The sequence below is a fragment of the Lonchura striata genome, chromosome 33, assembly GCF_050655825.1.
Source record: "Lonchura striata isolate lonStrDom1 chromosome 33, ASM5065582v1, whole genome shotgun sequence".
NCBI classification, from domain to species: Eukaryota; Metazoa; Chordata; class Aves; order Passeriformes; family Estrildidae; genus Lonchura; species Lonchura striata.
In genome coordinates, this window is record NC_140735.1 from 5,904,242 (window position 1) to 5,924,040 (window position 19,799).

Below are 19,799 nucleotides of genomic sequence, written 5' to 3' on the forward strand. Positions count from 1 at the left end.
TTAGAAAACCCAATGATGGCAATGGGGACAACACAGGCATCTGGGCATGGCAGTGAAATGTCACAATGCTCCTGCCAGTGGAGGAGGGACAGAGAGACTGATGGAAACCGGGGCCTTGTCCTTCCCTGCCTGGGCTCTGGCTGCTGCAGGGGCCCTGCACAGCCGAGCCTGTGTGGGATGAGGGCAGGGGCTCTGCTTGGGATGGGAAAGGAGCCTGGGCAGGAGCTGCTGGGGGAAGGTGTCTGAGCCACAGGGACAGCAGGGAGGTGGCACATCCCCCTGCCCGGCATTTGTGGCAGCAGCTCCCTGTCCCTCCCTGCCCGTGTCTCTGCTGAGGGAGCTGTTCCTGCCAGCAGTGTCTCCCTGTGCCCAGCTCCACTCCCTGCCAGCGCTCACTGAGCCCATCCCCACCCCACGGCCCCGGGGCAGCTCTGCCTGTGCAGGGACCTGTCCTGTGCCTCTGAGGGAGCAGCAGGGAAGCCCCGCTCTGGAGCTTGTTCTGCTCCACGCCAGGACATCCAGGAGAGCCACCCTGACAGGTCCTGTCAGTGCTGGCATTGTCAGAGACACTTCCAGGAACTCACCTGCATTGCTCTGCAGCCAGAGACTCAGCGTGTCCAGGGGCTGTGCAGATTTCTCTATGGAGAGTTTTGTGGAAGAATGGCTTCGTGAGAAAGGACATGACTACGTGCAGTTAGTGAAGCAGTAGCTGAAAATTGGACAGTGCAGCAATAGCAGATGTAGCAATAATATCTTATGTCCTTGGGTAAGCTGGTTCCCAACAGTAGAATGTTCAGCAAAAAGATAAATGTAAGGGAAAACAAAGCAAGCTTAGAAAGCTCCAAAGGCGGGGTTGACCTGTTTTTCATACACCAATGATGAGCTTAAATTTTGCAATATGCATGAGCTTCATTATAACGGGTATAACTATACATGTGTGCTTGAAATAAACTGAGACTTGTTGACATTATAGAATGGACTTGTCTCCCGTCATTTTTTCCACAAAATGGTGACCTGATCGACGTGATAGGTGCCACGGTGGAGTGACGAAAAAAGGGTTCGGGTCCTGATGCAGCCAGGACGGCAAAAGTGCTGAATTGAAATAGAGTGCACCGTGCCCCAGGTGACTGCACAGGCAAGCCTGGCCGATAAGTGCTGCTGACGACCTCGGAGGGCTGCAACAGCGCTGGCAATATAGGTATGGAGAGGCAAGCAGCATATGATTTATTTACTGCATTCTTGCAGAGAAGGCAGATTAAAGGCATTGATTTGCAAAAAGATCTGCCAGGGTTATTAACATATGGGTATTCTAAGGGGTTCTTTGTAAATCCTCATACAGTACATGAGTTGTCTGAGTGGCGTAAGTTTGGGGATAAACTGTGGGAGGAAGTTTTAGATGATGATAAGACAGCTAAAAAGTTGGGAAAGTGGTGGAAGGTAGTTCACAATGAGTTATTACAACATCAGGCAGAAAAGAAAGCTGCTGAACAGAGAACTTCAGCACTAGAGAAAAATAGAGGTTTTAGCGGGGAGGATTGGTTGCCTGGTGTTTCCATGCCACCTGCTGTGTCTACAGTGGAGTTACCTCCATTGCGACCTGTGTCTGAGGACACGGAAACAGAGTCACGTTGTGAGCCCACGGCTCCTCCAGCCCCCTCAGAACAGAAATCGACAGTTTGTCAAAGTTTGTCTGCCAGTAAGCCGACCCCTAGGGCAGAGTCTGACCTAACGGAGGCTCTGGCCAGGGAACGGAGGGAAGTTTGGGCGACTTTGGCAAGAGAGGAGCTGGACAAAGGAGATGGGCAGGCTTTGGAACTAGCAGCAGAACTGGCTTGTCCTGTAATTTTTCAGCAGCAGGCAGGCGGAGGGTTAACAGCTCAGATTACACCGTTAGATTGGAAGTTATTGTCACAGTTGCGAGCTACAGTGAGTCAATTTGGAGTTACTAGTGAACCGGCTAGGCAGATATTGGATTATGTTTGGAGTACTAATATATTGCTACCAGGAGATTGTAGAAGTCTTGCTAAGCTGATTTTCTCGCCACATCAGAGGCTTTTGTTTGGTGCACACTGGCAGGCAGAAGTTAATGAAGCTGTAGCTATACAAAGGCAGCCTGGAGATCCTCTTCATGGAGTAACTATGGATGAATTGATGGGCTTAGGAGCATATTTTCGCACTGAGGCACAAGCTATGCTAGGACCTGAGAAGTGTCGAGAGGCAATGCGACTAGCTCGAAGGGCTATAGATAAGGTGAAAGACCCGGGAGGTTTGCCAGCATATATGGGAATTAAACAAGGAAGGGATGAGACTTTTGGAGCATTTATTGATAAGGCAGCGGCAGCAATAGAGAGAGCTGGAGTGCCTGAGTTTATGCGTGGATCATTGTTGAAGCAGTGTGCTTTGCAAAATTGTAATGCTTCTACAAGAAGTGTGTTAAACACATTAGGAGCTAATTGGACTATAGAAGATGCATTAGAGAGGATGGCTACTATACCAACGGGGCAGCAGGCATTTTTAGTTGAGGCTATTAAAGAGCTGGGGGAGGGATTAAAAGAGCAGGCAAAAGCTTCACAGACACAGGTGTTAGCTGCTCTTGCACCCCTCCAAGAGTCAGTAGCAACCCAGGGAAGTCTTTACGGCAGCCGTGTGAGATGTTTCCGATGTGGAGGGACAGGACACGTTCGGCGAGAATGCTCTGCTGCTGGAGTATGGTGTCCTAAGTGCAAATCGGATACTCATAACATTGCTGCCTGTAAGAGGAGACCGGGAAACGCCCGAAACAGCGCGAACAAGAGCAGCCGCGCTCCGACACAAATAGCTGCTCCAGCCTTTCCAACAGCGACACCTTGCATCCAGCCACAAGAGAGAGCCTCGGGATGGACTTGGCAGCCGCAGTAGAAGTGACTTTAATGACACCACAGCCGCAGAAGGTCCCCACTGGAGTTAATGGACCTATTATAATGGAGGGCAGGACAATGGGAGCTTTGTTATTGGGAAGATCGTTGGCCTCTATGCTTGGATTATTTGTGCTGCCTGGTGTCATTGATGCAGACTATACTGGTGAAATTATGATTATGGTTCATACTCCATTTCCTCCTATTCGGAATAATAAAGGACAAAGGATTGCTCAATTGGTTCCTCTGGAGCAAGTTACTAAGGCTGTATCCTCACGGAAAAGCCGTGGAGGAGATGGATTTGGATCTACAGGAGGCTTGACTCTATTAACTTTGGATCTGAATGACAGACCAAGAAAAGAGGTTTTGTTGGAGTATAAGGGACAAAAATGCATGCTTACAGGTTTGCTGGACACAGGTGCTGATTCAAGTATTATTGCACCACAGTGTTGGCCTGCACATTGGCCTTTACAGCCAGCTGCTACAGCAGTAACAGGAGTTGGAGGTTTAACTCTTGCAAGTCGCTCGCCACCTCTTACTGTCTCAATAGATGGTAAAGTCATAAAAGCAATATTTTCTGTTGTTCAATTACCACCTACGGTGCAATGCCTAGTTGGGTGAGACATTTTAACACAGTTAGGGGTTGTCCTGACAAATGAGCACCCTTTGGGATAATAGCCATTGCTTGGACTTTCCCGATTCCCATAATTTGGAAAAGTGATGAGCCTATATGGGTAAAGCAATGGCCTTTAAAAAGGGAAAGTCTGCAACATGCTCATGCCTTGGTCACTGAACAATATCAACAAGGGCATCTGAAATTGTCTACAAGTCCTTGGAATACCCCTATCTTTGTAATAAAGAAAAAGTCAGGGAAATATCGCTTGTTACATGACTTGCAGGAGGTTAATAAACAGATGGAGCCAATGGGTGCACTACAGCCAGGTCTGCCTAATCCAGCAATGTTACCTGAAGGATGGCCTCTATTGATAATAGATCTCAAAGATTGCTTTTTTACAATAGCTTTGCATGACAGGGATACAAAGCGCTTTGCATTTACTTTGCCAGCTCTGAACAGAGAAGGTCCAGATCAAAGATTTGAATGGACGGTTTTGCCTCAGGGTATGCGTAACAGCCCTACTTTATGTCAACTTTACGTAGATTCTGCATTACAACCATTGAGGCAACAGTGGCCACAAGCTATCATTTATCACTATATGGATGATATTTTGATTGCTCAGCCTAAATCATTTACAGGTTAATATGTACAAAACTTGCTGGGACGTTTTCAGCTTGTTGTGGCCCCAGAGAAAATACAGTTAACTTCTCCTTGGAAATACTTGGGATGGACATTGTCTCAAAGCTTGGTAACACCTCAGAAATTAGAACTGAAAACACAGATTGTTACTTTAAATGATGCTCAGAAATTACTAGGTGATTTACAATGGCTTAAACCTATAGTGGGCCTTCCAAATGAACTGTTGGATTCTCTTAGACCCTTATTAAAGGGCACAGACCCAACAGCACGAGTGACCCTTAATCCTCAGCAGAAAAGAACTCTTCAGCAAATTACAGACTGTGTGGTTCAGGGTCGTGTACATCGGCGAATACTGGGAATCCCGCTTAATCTCACTATATGGTGTGGTGAAAAACATTTGCTGGGATCTTTAACCCAGCTAGAAACAAAAACGGGGGAGATAAGGGTGTTGGAATGGCTATCCCCTCCACTTCAGCAAACAAAGACTTTAATTCAAAAAATTGAAGTGTTAGCAGCTTTGATAAAACGGGGTCGTGAGAGAATTTTGCAGGTTGATGGGCGAGAGCCTGAATTAATACAGATTCCTATGAAAAAGGACTCTTTACAATGGTATTTGGTCAATAGTGAAGAACTGCAGGAAGCTCTGCTAGGAATAGGAGGTGCTGTCATAACTGAAAATATTAAAATTCCTCCATTACAGTGGATTGGAAAATTGAGTTGGATGGTTCGGCCACAGTGAGAAAAGGAGCCGATTCCTGGTGCAATAACGGCATACACAGATGCAGGGAAGAGGTCAAGAACAGCAGCAATTACATGGCAGGAGCAGGGAGTCTGGAATCATGAAATCCTTACTGCAAATGACTCAGATACCCTTCAGACCTTGGAGTTAGCAGCTGTGGTTTGGGCTCTGACAGTCCTGAAGGGGCCTTTGAATATTGTTACAGATTCCTTGTATGTAGTTGGTGTTGTGGAAAGAATAGAAGATGCTGCTATCAAGGAAGTACGAAATCAGAGACTATTTGAACTGTTCATGCAACTTCAAAAAGCAGTAAAAATCCGAGAACATCCTTATGCTATCATTCATATAAGAAGTCACAAATGGGAAATTGGCTTAGGAGGGGGTAATGCCCGGGCAGATAAGCTTGTCACAGTGACTCAAACTTCTCCTTTGTCAGGGCAAAGGCTTGCTAGGGAGGCACATTCTATGTTTCATCAGAATGCAAAAGGGTTACAACGGGAGTTTGGAATATCCCATGCAGATGCCACTGCTATAGTGAGAGCTTGTCCTATCTGTAGTCATCATAATGGGGGTCATGGCATGGGATGGGGAGTTAACCCACGAGGTCTTTCATCTAATGAACTCTGGCAGATGGATGTTACTCATGTAAATAGTTTTGGTCGCTTGAAATATGTTCATGTTACTATAGATACATATAGTAAATACATCTGGGCAACAGCTCAAGCTGGAGAAAAATCATTAAATGTTATAAGGCATTTGTGTAGTTGCTTTGCAGTAATGGGAGTGCCAAAGCAGATTAAGACAAACAATGGTCCTGCATACATTGGTGGCAGGGTGAATAGATTTTTAAAATCATGGGGAATTAAGCACATTACAGGAATAGCACATTCTCCCACTGGACAAGCAATTGTAGAAAGGGCAAATGGAACTTTGAAGAGATATCTGGAAAAACATAGGGAAATTAGAGATGTTCAGGAAAGGCTAATGAAGGTGCTCTTTGTTCTTAATAATTTGTGTATATTTGGGGATTCAGAGGCACCACATGCGATGATACATTATGGACAAAAAGAAATAAGCAAAAAGGGCAAAGAAGTATGGGTCAGGTATAGGGACCCTAAAACAGGGGGTTGGCAGAACCCAGCAAAGGTCCTATATTGGGGAAGGGGATATCTTTGTGTTTCCACCCCTACAGGTTCACTCTGGGTGCCAGCAAAGTGGACCAAACCAGCTCTGGATGAGTCGTCTCTTAGCTTGCCTGACGGATCAGGACCAGAGGAGAATTGAAGAGAAGCTGATTCGCACAGTGGGACCTATTCTTCAAGAGATAAGAGGACTTTCCCCAGTGATTGATCAACTTTTGCCTTCAGAGTCAACTTTTCTAGCAATTGTTACAGCTATTGAGGCTTTACAGACTGTTGATATTCCAGGACCAAAGAATCCCGAGTGTCTTAGTTGTGGGAATTTTAATTGTAACAGTTGGATTGCTTTTGTTTGTGGGGGTTGTGGAAAAACATACTGGGAAGATCAAGTATTTTTAAAACGACATTTTTGGTGTAAACATTGTGACTTTCGAAAACGAGGAGATTCTTGGCAGAGAGATTTAATACGAGACACAGGCTTAGGAGTTGCTATAGCTTTACAGTTATTTGAAGCACCAGAACAAAAGATATTAGCTTTTTATAGGTGGGAAGCAGAACACGCTTGTGATAGATTAATTAAGCAAGCAAATTCAAAAGTTTTATCAACAAGGTGTCAAAAGCAAGTGAAGGTATCTATAAGATCTTATTTAGGAAAACCAGTAGTAGGAAATCCAGACATAGAATTAGATAAGCTTATTAAATATGTGCAGACATTAAAGTTAAAATTCAAGCAAAAGAAATCATGAGGGCGATAAGGTGGATAATCTATTTTGTTCTTTTGACTAATCTTTGTCATGGACTAATACAATTTAATCAGCCCAGAGAAAATATTTGGGTAACCTTGGCTAACATGACTAATCAAAGTTCGCTATGCCTTAGCTTGGGAGGAGTGACAAATCCATTTCGTACCTGCCTAACAGGTGTTCCTGTCTGGAGACCAGAGGAATTTTGTGGGTTGATAAGGAATCAGACGCTTTGCAAGAATTTTGCAAAGGTGAAAGGGCCAGACAAGAATATTGCTTACACAGAAGCTCAACGAGATGGCTATAGGCAATGTTTGTTGGTACTGTCACTTAAAGAAACATTGCAATCTCCACCAGAGGAATTAGATCTCTTTGGAAGTGCTAATGCTAGTTTAGGGAATGTTTCAACAGGAGGATGGTTTAGCTTTGTTCCATTGAATTTGCAGAGTGTAAATAACCCAAGAAACAAATGGGCTTCTCTAGACTCTTCACTGGACTCAGGTAGGGTAGCATCACAGTTATATTCTAACTGTGATGGTTCCAAGATAACCAAACCCTTAAGGTTGCCAAAGGGTGTATTTTTGATCTGTGGAAATAGAGCTTGGAATGGAATTCCGGTAAAACCACAAGGGGGACCATGTTACCTAGGAAAACTAGCACTGTTCCATCCTAATATATCCTTGCTAATGCAATGGGACAGGCTAGGGAAGACAAGGAAGAGGCCTGATGTGCATGACTTAAAATGTGATCAGGTTGGACAACCTCAATTTTGGAGTACTTTAAAACAGGTAATAGTGGCAACCCTGTTACCAGGAGGAGCTGCCAGAAAGGCTATGGTGTTAGCTGAACAATTGGGATGCTGGACTAAAGATGAACTTAACAAAACATCAGAGGTTTTATCTATGCTTGCTATGGATGTACAAAGTGTAAATCATGCTGTACTACAGAACAGAGCAGCCATTGATTTTTTGTTGTTAGCCCAGGGACATGGATGTGAGGAATTTGAAGGAATGTGTTGCATGAATCTCTCTGATCATTCTATATCAATACATGCTAAGATTAAAGAACTACAACAGGGCCTTCATCAATTAAAAGAAGAGGATGGTCTGGGGATAGAAGAATGGCTTAAAAGTTTAGGGATTGGTCCTTGGCTAAGAACTTTTATCATGTATGCAGTAGGAATCTTGATTGTTGTTTTACTACTCTTGCTGATTTTACCCTGCCTGTTTAATTGTCTTCAGAAGCTGATAGAATGCATGGTTCAAAAGATGTGGACAACTAACTCAATGGTCCAAAACAAAAACAGGGGAAATATGGAGAGTTTTGTGGAAGAATGGCTTCGTGAGAAAGGACATGACTACGTGCAGTTAGTGAAGCAGTAGCTGAAAATTGCACAGTGCAGCAATAGCAGATGTAGCAATAATATCTTATGTCCTTGGGTAAGCTGGTTCCCAACAGTAGAATGTTCAGCAAAAAGATAAATGTAAGGGAAAACAAAGCAAGCTTAGAAAGCTCCAAAGGCGGGATTGACCTGTTTTTCATACACCAATGATGAGCATAAATTTTGCAATATGCATAAGCTTCATTATAACGGGTATAACTATACATGTGTGCTTGAAATAAACTGAGACTTGTTGACATTATAGAATGGACCTGTCTCCCGTCATTTTTTCCACACTGTTAGTGCCTTTTTGTCATTTGCCTGTTTTGTGTTCATGGTTTTCTCCTATGTGCAGATCTTTAGGGCTGTGCTGAGGATCCCCTCTGAGCAGGGATGGCACAAAGCCTTTCTCACCTGCCTCCCTCACCTGGCCGTGGTCTCCCTGTTTCTCTGCACTGCAGCCTTTGCCTACCTGAAGCCCCACTCCCTCTCCTTCCCATCCCTGGATCTGGCAGTGTCAGTTCTGTACTCGGTGGTGCCCCCAGCCCTGAACCCTCTCATCTACAGCCTGAGGAACCAGGAGCTCAAGGATGCCCTGAGGAAAATTATGACTGGCTGCTTCTCTGAAGCTACCTATTGCCTGTTTTCTTCTGCCAAACTTTTGGAATGGAACTCATGACATGCCCAACAGGCCTGCCCAGATCCTTGGGTAATGTTCAGTGGGTTTTTAGCTCATAAAAGTATCCTCAATAACATTTTTTAACCCCCACCATCTAATTCACTGTCTGCCTCTTGAATGTCACCCATAAGCTCTGTTAACCAGGTTTGTGCTATTGCTACATTTGAACAAAATAAAGTACCCTGCAGTGCCTGTTTTATCTGGGATCCCAGCTCTGAGGCCTGCATGAAGTTAGAGGGGAGAAGGGGAAGAGAGCTCCAGCAGAGCAGCACTGCCAGGGAGCAGCAGGGATTGTTCCTTTTGGAGCTGCCCTTCCCACTCCACCCTCTCCTTGCCAGCCCTGCTGTGGCTGTGAGGCCGCAGTGCTCTGGCAGCTTGGTCACTGTCCTGCTGCGTGTCCGTGCTGTGACCACAGGCAGGGACAGGCCGTGGGCACTGCTGGGACACAGCTGGGCTCCAGCACAGCAGCTCCATCAGCCAAGGGCATCTCCTGAGGGCAGGGCAGGAAGGCTTTGCTCTCCTCCAGAGATGCTGTCAGCAATGTGCTCCAGGAATGCCCTGGCACAGCAAAGCCCAGTGCCTGGGCAGAGGGGGAGTGTGCAGGGAGGGCACACAGCAGTGTCCTGGCACAGCCAGAGCTCCTGGCATGGCCCTGATGGAGGAGCAGAGCAGGGCCTGGGCTGTGTCTTTGTTCTGGGGACAGCCTGGGAAGGTGCCCCACGACAATTGTCCCACACCAGCCCCTGCAACCACCACTGCCAGCACTGGCCTCTCCCCCACCTGCAGGAGATTGTTTGTCCCTGCATGGAGGGACACCAAGTGACCAGGCCAGCAGGCCATGTTTGCTCTGTACTGGGGAGATTTCAGCAGTGCATCCTGTGTGTGTGGGGAGATGAACCTGAGTGAGCACACACACCATCAGCAGCACTTGGGGGTGGCACAATTCCAGTGGCACAAACAGTGCCTTGAGGCCATTTTACTCTGAGAGTAATGTCCTCGGGGAAACCACCTGAATTCTTTGCTGGGCTGTGGTTAGGACAGCATAGAGACAAACATCCTGGGCAGGGAGGCTCCAGGAAAAAATGCTCAGGGCATCCATGGACTGCACAGAGAGACATTGGAAGGAGTGAGGGTCTGTGGGGAGAAAACCCTGCTGCCTCCCTTCTGAAGCACCCTGAGGACCTGGATAGGCTGTGCTGTGTTCTGGGCACTGATCTGGGACTGAGGGATGTGGAAAAGGCCTTTGGTGTCAGGCCTGTTGAGAAGGCTGGGCAGTGTCACTGTGGGACCTCTCTCAAACCCCCTGGAAAGGCCAGAGCCATCCCAGAGGGTCCTGGGCCCTTGGGAAGGGCAGCCATGGAACCAGTCTGGGCAGGGAGGGGCACTGGGAGAGTCACGGACTGGTCAGGCTCAGCAGGGAAGGGGATGTGGCAAATCCTCCTGCAGCCATTCCAGGCACTGGCAGGACAAGGCAGGGACTGCAGAACCCACGTGGGAGGGAAGAGAAGGGGATGTTGTGTGCCCAGGCTTCAGCAGGCCTGTGACAGGGTCTGCTGTGGTCTCCTCAGAGCCAGACTGGAGAGAGCTGGGCTGAAGGAGTGGAACATGGGGTGGGTGGGAATGTGGCTGAACAATGAGGGTCAAATGTCATCCATGGTACAGAGTCCTCTTGGCAGCCAGGCCCTGGTGACATCCCTCAGTGACCAGCCCTTGACCACCACTGTGGATTATTTCTATTATCTCTACAAGGACATGAAATGCACTTTCAATACTTTGTGGATGCTGCCAAATGGCAGGGAGTCTGTGACTGAACTCATCTAGTTAATGGTGACTGCTAAACATAACTGGGCAAGATGACTGAGTTGGGTAAATTTGTCTTGCAATCAGGTGCCAAGCAAGCTATAAGGAAAGGGAGAAAAATTGTATGCATGAGAAGAAAGGCAGTTCAACAGGGAAAAAAACAAAGCCGACCAAAAAAACCCTCCAAACCCAACTAAAAAAAAGCACAGCAAGACACACTAACAGAAGAAAAGCAAATCCACAGGAAATTGCCTACCAGCAGAAAATGTCTGACAACCTTGTGGCAGGATAAGATTCTGTGTGTGTAGGTGCTGCTTTGAAAGAAAAATATCTTCAAACAGAAATTAATCCTCTACCCCCTTTGTCACCAGTTCTCTCAGTTGATTGCTGATCATGGTGTCACATGGAATGGAAAATCCCCTGGGTCAGTCCAGCCCAGCTGCCCCATCCCTGTTCCCCCAGGAACATTTGCCCTCCCCAATCCCAGAGGTTGCAGGGCTTGCAGACACATCTCATGCAGGGTGAGCACTGTGACAAGGACAGGAGAACAGAACATTTACTCTTATGAAGGACAGCAGAACAATCCTTTTATTCCATGTGGTGTCAGTGGCATGGTGGCAGAGGAAACTTTTCCTTTAAACATCCACCCCAGCACCAGCAGTCAGGGTGCCAGGAGGAGCTGTGTTTCCATGACAATCACCTCCAAGGTGGCTTGAACTCTTTCACGGGCAGCCAGGATTTCCTTCTCTGTAGGAGTGTAGTTGGCTTCAGACCCTCTGAAACTTTGGCTGCAGAATCCCAGTGGTCAGCCTCGAGTCTCCCCAGGCACCTTCTGCCAAAGGCTCCAGGACAAACCATTGCTCCTGGCTGCAGAGTAGAGCACATTCTTCACCTCTGGTCCTGTCCTGACTGGGCCAAGGGCTACAGCATGAGCAATTTCCTGCTTGATCTGGGCAAAGGCTTGCAGCTGCGCAGGGCCCCAGTGAAAATCGTTCTTCTTGTGGGTGACCAGGTAAAGAAGGCTCACAATCTGGTTGTACTCGGGAATGTGCATTCTCCAAAAGCCAATGGTGCATAGGAAAGCTTGTGTTTCCCTCTTGCTGCTTGGTGATGACATTGCAGTGATCTTATTGGTGACCTCAGTGGGAATGTGACTCTGTCTGTCTTGCAACTTTGCTCCCAGGAACTGGATCTCTTGGGCAGGTCCCTTAACTTTGCTCTTCTTGATGGCGAAGCTGACTTCCAGCAGAATCTGGATGATGCGCTGTTCTTTCTCAAATACTTCCATTGCTGTGTTCCCCCACACAATGATGCCATCGATGTACTGCAGGTGTTTTGGAGCTTCACCATTTTCCAGTGCAGCCTGGATCAGTCCATGGCAGATGGTGGGGCTGCACTTCCACCCCTGGGGCAGTCGGTTCCAGGTGCACTGCACGCCCCTCCAGGTGAAAGCAAACTGAGGCCTGCATTCTGCTGCCAGAGGAATGGAGAAAAACGCCTTAGCAATGCCAATAGTGGTGTACCACCTTGCTGCCAGCTCGTGCTGGAGTTCCAGCATGTCTGGCACAGCAGCGCTCAGTGGTGGAGTCCCTTCATTCAAGGCACAATAATGCAATCAATCTCCAATCTTCCTCATTTCCTCTTTAAACTCCTCTTTGAGTTCCTTGATCACAGTAGAGCCATGAGCCTGCATCGGGCCATTGACCATACTCTCACAATTTCTAAACTTGTTGGCAGCAGAACCCACTGTCTCTCGGTTGGTATCACCAGTAATTGTTGCAATGAAGGTGGTGCATTGACATGGCCCTAGATTTGCCAGACTCCACAGCATTTGCCCTGTGCACCTGACCTTGCCAGGGTCATTATCATGCTGTCCATCCCTCCCAAAGAGAACCTCCAATGCTGCCACTTTTCTCAGCTGTTGGATCCCTTCCTCAAGGGTCTTCCAGCTCATTCTATGGTGGTGCTCCTGCATTCTCTCCTCGTGGACAAACCTCTCTCTGACACTCATTAAAAGCTGCTCCCAGAGGAAAAGGGAGCCTGGCTCTCTTACAAAAATCTGATTCATACCTGCTCCTGGGTCAAGGGTCCCAAATTCCTTGCCTCACCACCATCCAGGTGCATGCCTGTTCTCCTAAGGTCCCAGACACGCAGTTACCAGGTTGTATAAGCCTCATGTCCCTGTCGTACAATGTCTTTGTGCAGATTACGGAGACTTTTGTACGTCAGGGACTTGGTGATGATCCATTGGCTCCCCTGTGGGTGGCGAGGGCCCTCCTTTCTTATCCTTGTCTGGGTGCTCTGATTTCATCTCAGACCTCCTTGAGTGTGAATGAGGGCAGTGGGCAGTCAGCAGGGGCTGGCCGGGCGAGCTGCAATGCCTGGGCAGGGAGCTGCAATCCCTGGAGAGGGCAGAACCAGAGACCATCTGGGCTTAACCGAGAGCTTTGGGTGTGCCTAAGAGCAAATGAAGCAGCAGCACGGTGCCCGAAACTCAGACTGTGCCAGAGCCTGGAGCGCTGTCAGGCAGTGCCGGGATCCCTGGTGTGGTTCTGGTCCCCAGAACCCAGGAATGGTAGCCCCAGCCTCAGAGCCAGTCAGAAAGCCAACCAAGTGAGACCAGAGGGAGGGCACCTTCCAGTTTCTCCTGGGTATGGCTGCAAAACAACACCTGCTGCTTCTTCCTCCGTCTGTCTTTGGGGTGTGCTGGTGGCAGAGCCAGCCAGGTTGTGCTCTGCCTTCCAAGGCCTGTTGAGAGTGGGCATGAAAAGCGCTGCGTACACAGCGGAGAGTCCTGGAAGGTGCTGGCAAGAGCATCCTGCAGGAACAGGGCTCTGGGCTCTGGCTGGGAACAGCCTGGTTTTGCTGCCGTGACCACAGGCTGGAGTTGAGGCAGGTGAAGAGGCAGTGGACAGCTTGAGTTTGTAGAGGGCCTGGGGCTGCACCTCTGAGCCTCCACCTGGAAACACACTTGGGGGAATACGGGCTACAGCTGGAGCGCCTGACTGGAAATCATTCAGCCTTGCCAGCTTTTCTTAAGAGTGTGTTGGTGTTCCCCCCGAAAGCTACACATTTGGGGAAATGCCTTTGGAGGAAAGGGGCTTGCTTCTCAAGGACAGTGCTTCCCAGGGAGCTCCCAGTGATGCAGGTGCAAGGGTCCCCCTTTGGCTCTCTGAGGTCCTTTCAGTCCTTGAGGCATGTTGTGCTTGGCAGAGGGGCAGGGCAAGGGAGAAGGCTGTGAAGAGCAGGTTTGGCATCTGCCTCGACCTGCAGAGACCGACCCAAGCACCTGCAGCAAGGTGTGATCCCCCGCTTTGGACAGAGGTGTGAGCAGCAGCATCTCTGTCCAGCTGTGAGCCCCAAAGCTCTCTCTGAGAGCTGTGAATTAACAGGCCTTTACGCACACACTTTTCACATCTTCCCTGTCTGCTGTGTTTCAACACTTGGCTACATGCATTTGCCCTTGCTTGGTGGAAGCTGCTGTGGCCCAGGGCCAGCACAGAGCTGGGCTGGGTGGGCCAGGCAGCGTGGAGAGTCTTGGCTGATCATGGGGTGTCCCTGGCCTCAGAAAAGGCTTGGAAGGATTGCTTCCCAAATGTCCTGCTCTGCTTCTTTGGCTCTCCCTGTGCATCTTGGAGAGAACAAGGTAGGCCTTTCTGGCAGCTGGGCATCAGCAGGCCAGCAGCCCTTCCAATGGGGGCGTGTTGTGGAGCGAGCCCAGCTGAGATACCCTGAGAGGAGCCCAGGGCTCCTTGCTCCCCTCTGCTGACAGCTGAGCATTTGTTTGGTTTCGGGATGACCCTGGCTGTGTGAGGGGTGCTATGTGGACACAACACAGGCAGTCCTGTCCTGCTGGGTCCTGGCAGTGCCTCAGTGCAGTTCTGCACCCATGTCAGGATGCTGGCCAAGAGAGGTCCTGGAAGCTGAGGCAGCAGATTTTAAGCTTGTGCAGCTGCCTACAGGTCAAGGCCAATGGTGTTCCCTCAGGATATAGCAGTCCTGAGGGGTCTCCCTCATTCAAAGAAATCAGCAGGCAAATGCACTGTCCACCAAAAACTCTTTTATTGACCTGGCAGGATGGCGGGGGTCTGCAACCCACCCAAATATTCCTCTGCCACGTATAAATTTTAGTGGGTTGATGCAGGAATTGTACCAAACATACCATCCATCTTTACACTGCTGAGGCGATTTGATAGGCAGGGGTTTGGAAATACATTGGGTCAGATTCCTATCCTTGAAGCTGATGTCCAGGCACTGGCCAGGAGTGGTCTCGATGCCCTAAAGCAGCACAAAGTCTTCCTCATGGCTTCCCTGCACAGGGCTGACTCCACACTTGCCCTTAGTTTTTCTGGTACACTGTCTAAAGCTTTTTGTCAAGTCACTCTCAGGTCAAGTTAGGCCTGCCAGGTTTTTCTTATGCTAACTGGTGCTGAGTACTTATGTATGGCTGTGCTAATTACCTGTTTACTTTTGGGAATTGCTTGGGCTTACTTATGTCAAACAAAGGCTTTGTTTCATTGCCAAAGGTGCTTGAGGCCACCCCTCTCCTTGTGGCATCAGTTGCTTTCCTGTGGAATGTTCTACCTTTCCAAGAGTAAAGAGGGAGCTGGAGAAAGAGCTTGCCAGGCTGCTCTCCATCCTTTACCAGCACTCCTGGTTTAGTGGAGAAGTCTGAGCTGAGCCCAGAGGTGCAGATGGAACAGCCGTGCACAGGAAGGCTTGGTGGGAAGGATGATCCAGGATCCATAGGCCTGGCAGCCTGAGCTTGCTCCAGGGGAAGGCCTTGGAGCAGATCCTCCCGAGTGCCATCCCACGGCATGTGCAGGGAACCAGGGCGTCTGCTGGAGGGTGGGAAAGCTCTGCAGAGGGACGGGGACAGCTGGGGGTCCTGGCGGGATGTTGAGGGCTTCTGTGCAGGAGTTTGGGGGGGTTGGTGTTAGTGGGGTGTTGAGGAAGGAGTTGTCTGGGAGGTGAGAGATCTAGGCTGGAATTAGAGTCACTTTATAGGCAGCATCTGTGCTTTTGCACAGCTGTGGTTACAGAGGGCAGAAAGAATATTTGTGACTTTTCCTTTTCATGGTCCTGATTCTCCTGCAGGGAACAAGACGGGAGAGCTGTACTTTATTGGACAATTAGTTATCTGTAGCAGGGGGAGGATTAGCCCTTTTGCCATCTATTCATTTGTTTGAGCTACTTTTGTACCACTGAGTGGGCTTTAATTTCTTGAGAGCTTTTAATCCTTAAGAGACCTAGGATATTATCATCCCTTCATAGAAAACCATTTGCAAACCAAAGGATGGCCCTTGGTTTTGCCCTTTTTTTGTGTAGTGTTATGTTCGGTAAAGTGACCCTCAGTGGATGAGGTTAAGGCAAATGAGTTGCTGCTTTGAGATGGGAAGCAAAATTCCAAATCTTCACCTCCTCAGGCCATCCCAAATAATTTGGGAAGTTTGCACTTGTTTGGAACTACTTGAGTTGAGCAATGGGATGTAAAGCTTTCCTGAATTGAGGATTCTTCCTTGCCAGATTTTCCTGTGCCTTTGCCGCTAAGGTGTTTTTGTGCTGAAGGCAATAACTTCAATGAGAAAATAATTTCAGCATGGAGTAAGAGCTTCCGACAGAGAGCAAGCGCTGCCGGCAGTTGCTCCAGGTGCTCCTGCCAACAGCCCCTGCAGGCAGGAACACAGCCCCCAGTGCACCTGGGCTTTGGCTCCCTCTGGCACAGAAGCCCCCAGGGGCAGAGGTCTCTGGGGCAGGACACGGCACCAGCCCTGCCAGGGCTCGGGGGTGGCAGGTCTGCTTGGGCAGGGACTCTGCCTCACCTGCTGGTGTCAGCGCTCCCCGGGCCCCAGGGCTCAGAGCAGCATTCCTGCCCTGGCCCACAGTTCCTTATGTGCCACATCCGTGGGTTTGGGATGGCCACGGGCTGGGACGAGTCCCAAGGAGGCCGTGCCAGTTTCTGTGGAAGGCCCCGTGCCCTTCCCAGCACGGCTGCATCGGCAGCCCTGGGGGCTCCTTCTGCTGCCCTGAGCCCGCAGAGCAGGGCAGCGTTTGCTGATGGTTTGAGCCATTCCTGAAGACCCTGTTGGGCTGTCTCAGACACTTGGGGTGAGGGATTCCTTCCAACCTGGGCCACTTTGGGTGGGCCAGGGGCGGCCATAGTGCAGGGTGCAGTGTGTGCAGGGTCCCTTTGTGACACGCTGCAGCATGGTCACTATGGCATGGAACAGTGTGTCAAAGGGCCCTTTGTGACACGTGGTGACATAGGAGCTGACAGTGACAGGACCATGCCACAGTGCTCCGAGCATGCGACGGGACAGGACAGGACAGAGCAGTGCTGTGAGGAGCCCCCACACAGTGCACTCGTTCGTGTCTGACCCGGAGATTTCTGAGGCGTTATTCCTGCAGCTGACGTCGAGGCCAGACCACAGGACTTGCTGACCCGTGGCCTTCCTAGGCTTCAATTCTGCAGGTGCCCTCGAGGGCAGAGCGTGGGACTTGGTGCCCTGGAGGCATCTCCCATCCCTGCCACCAGTGCCCTCGAGGCCAGAGCACAATCCTTGACAGGAGTCTCCTGTCCTTGTGGCAGGAGCCCTCAAGACCAGAGTGCAGGACTTGCTGTCCTGAGCCTTCCTGACGCTTCTCTCTTGAAGGTGCCGTGCAGGCACAAAAGCAGGACTTGCTGACTCGGAGTTTTCCGAGGCATCTCTCCTGCAAGTAGCCACAGATCCAGTCAGTGACATGGAGCAGAGACCCCCAAGAGTGCCCAAGCTGGCCTGGGTGGAGGAAGAGGAAGAAGGCCCTGGAGCTGCCCCAGTGCACGAGACTGAAGAGATGGTGCCATTCAAGCAGCTGCAGGAGGGTAAGTGGCAGAGCTGGGTTGCTGGGCTGCATGGCTGGTGGCTGCAGCCAGCTTGGCCACAACCCATCCCATCCCATCCCATCCCATCCCATCCCATCCCATCCCATCCCATCCCATCCCATCCCACATGCCCATGGATAGGACAGACGCTGGGCTGGGGCTGGACCACATGGCAGCTCCATCCCTGGGCCATCGCGAGGCTCTCCCTGCCAGGAGAGAACAGGGCTGGGCTGTGTTCTCTGGCCTCTCCTGCAGCCCCTCAGCAGCTCTGGCCACGCTCGCTCTTTACCAGATGCAGCCCTGGACCGGACACAAGAACAGGAACCCGCCCATGGCCGCTTCCGCAGAACAGTGCAGGTACCTGCGGCCATCCCCACCTGGGCTGGGCCTGATGGCACTGCTCAGCCCAGCACCGAGTGGTTGCAGCACACCATGCATTCTCCCTCTCTTCCTGCTCTTCTCCTGCAGACCATCTGTCAATTCATCACGTGCATTAGGCAGGAAGAGACCACAGGTGTGGGCACTGGGATCTTGGCAAGCTTTCACCTCTTCAGTGCCGAGACCAGTGCTGCCATGCTGGATTTGCTGGTGGAGAAGGGTGTCTCCAATGCAAAGCAAGTAAGCAGTCTGGGGCAAGGACTTGATTGCCCCAGGAATGGTGTGGCACATCATGCTGGGTCTGCTGGGCTCCCTCAGCCTGTGAGGTCCAGACCAATGTGGTGGAAAGGGAAGCACTTCTCAGGGGAAGCTGGGCAAGTTGCTGCCCTGGCAGCTCTCCAAGTCTCCCTGTGCCTTCTGTAGGTGCCAGCCATGGTGAGGTACATCCACCGGTGGCTCACGGCCAACAAATCTGCTGAGCACAGGCTGGACAAGGCCCTTCTGGAGCTGACCAAGGAATACCCCTGTGACGTGCTGATCACTCTCTTGCGCTGGGCCCCATCGTGTGACAGGCATGGCATCCCCACCTGCCTTGAGGCCTTAGGCTTCACCGGCCCCCCCACCCCGTAGAGCCTGTCCCTGACAGACAGGTGGAGAGTTCCAGGAGCCTCTGGCCCCTCTGTTTTCCAGTCCTGGCATGTCAACTCCGGAGCCTGCTGCCATGCTCCCTCCCTGCCCCTCAGGGCCTGGGCCCACGTGGGCTGGCTGGCTGCTGCCAGCCAGGGCCAGGAGTCAGAGGCAGGGCTGAGGGCCAGTGCAGGCCCCTGCAGCTGCCCAGACCACGCTGCTGTGGCTGAGACCCCCCTGACACAGAGCTCTGGCCCCACAGAGCTGCCGTGATCATGTGGGGGACCATCATGTCCTCGAGCAGGACCGCGGAGCCGGCGCTACAGATCCTTCTCGATGTGCTGAGCGCCTGGCCAGAGGACAGCGTGTACACCTCCGATGGGGACAGTACAGGGGTCTTTGCCCTGGCTGTGAGTTTCTGGAAGCGGCCTTTGCCAGCCCCCAGGCCACCTCTCCAGCAGCTAGCTCTCTGCCCTGCCCCCAGCTGCATCTCCCTGCCTCAGGCGCTGGGCTAAAACCTGGCTTGGGGGCAAGGTTCTGGGGCACCAGGCCGGCTGCTCCCCATGTGTCTCCCTTGGCCTCTCCCTCGCAGGCTGGGGCCATGCCACATGCATGTCTTGGCACTGATTACTGTCTCTGGCTGTTTTATTTCTTGCAGGCAACCTTGACACTGTGGAGGCTCTTCAATCTGACCTGGTGCCCACCTGTAGTGCTGGAGTATTTCCCCAACCTCTTTCTGCATCTGCTCTTCCAAGCTTACATCAGCACTCTGAATATGCCAGAAGAGGTGGATACCTTCTGGAAGAGATGCCAGGAGCAACACGGCCTTGCTGCCCACCCCAACAGGTGCTCCATGCCAGTCTTCCCAGTCTCCCCATCCCTGCCATGCTCCCAGGGCAGGAGCCAGGCCTCCCAGCGTGACCTGGGCTTTGCTCTGCACACAGCTTTGCACTGCAGACCCTGAAGGCCCTGCTCTGCCAAATGCAGTACGAGGACGTGGTGGTAGCAATGGAACGCAGGTGTGCCTGGGACACACTGCTCTGTGCCGACACCCACCACTATGCAGTGGGTCTGCTGGCCAGGTGAGACCTCATTCTCCCCACCGCCCCTCTCCTTTGTGCCCAGATCACCCCACGCAGTCCCTGTGCTCATGGGCGGCAGGGCCTTGTCCTCAAGGGAGGGATGAGCAGACTGGAATGGGCTGGGAGAGGAGGGTGCCCTGGAGCAGCAGCCTCCCAAAGCACCCGTGCTCGGGAGTGCTCGGGAGAAGACCAAACTTCTGTGAGTCAGCCCTGGGAGAGG

The 19,799-nt window shown here is 50.8% G+C and overlaps 1 protein-coding gene across 1 annotated transcript; it reads left to right on the top strand.

The window, feature by feature from the left end:
- The first annotated feature begins 1,231 nt into the window (after positions 1–1,231).
- On the top strand, positions 1,232–18,500 carry LOC146764538 (uncharacterized). The gene is made up of 9 exons (XM_085564521.1): positions 1,232–2,646; positions 3,369–3,447; positions 5,094–5,149; positions 6,081–6,191; positions 11,814–11,951; positions 12,770–12,850; positions 17,748–17,849; positions 17,961–18,110; positions 18,294–18,500. The coding sequence occupies exons 1-9, from the start codon at positions 1,555–1,557 to the stop codon at positions 18,498–18,500; spliced, it is 2,016 nt and encodes a 671-aa protein (XP_085420647.1). The 5' UTR covers positions 1,232–1,554.
- Positions 18,501–19,799: the final 1,299 nt, after the last annotated feature.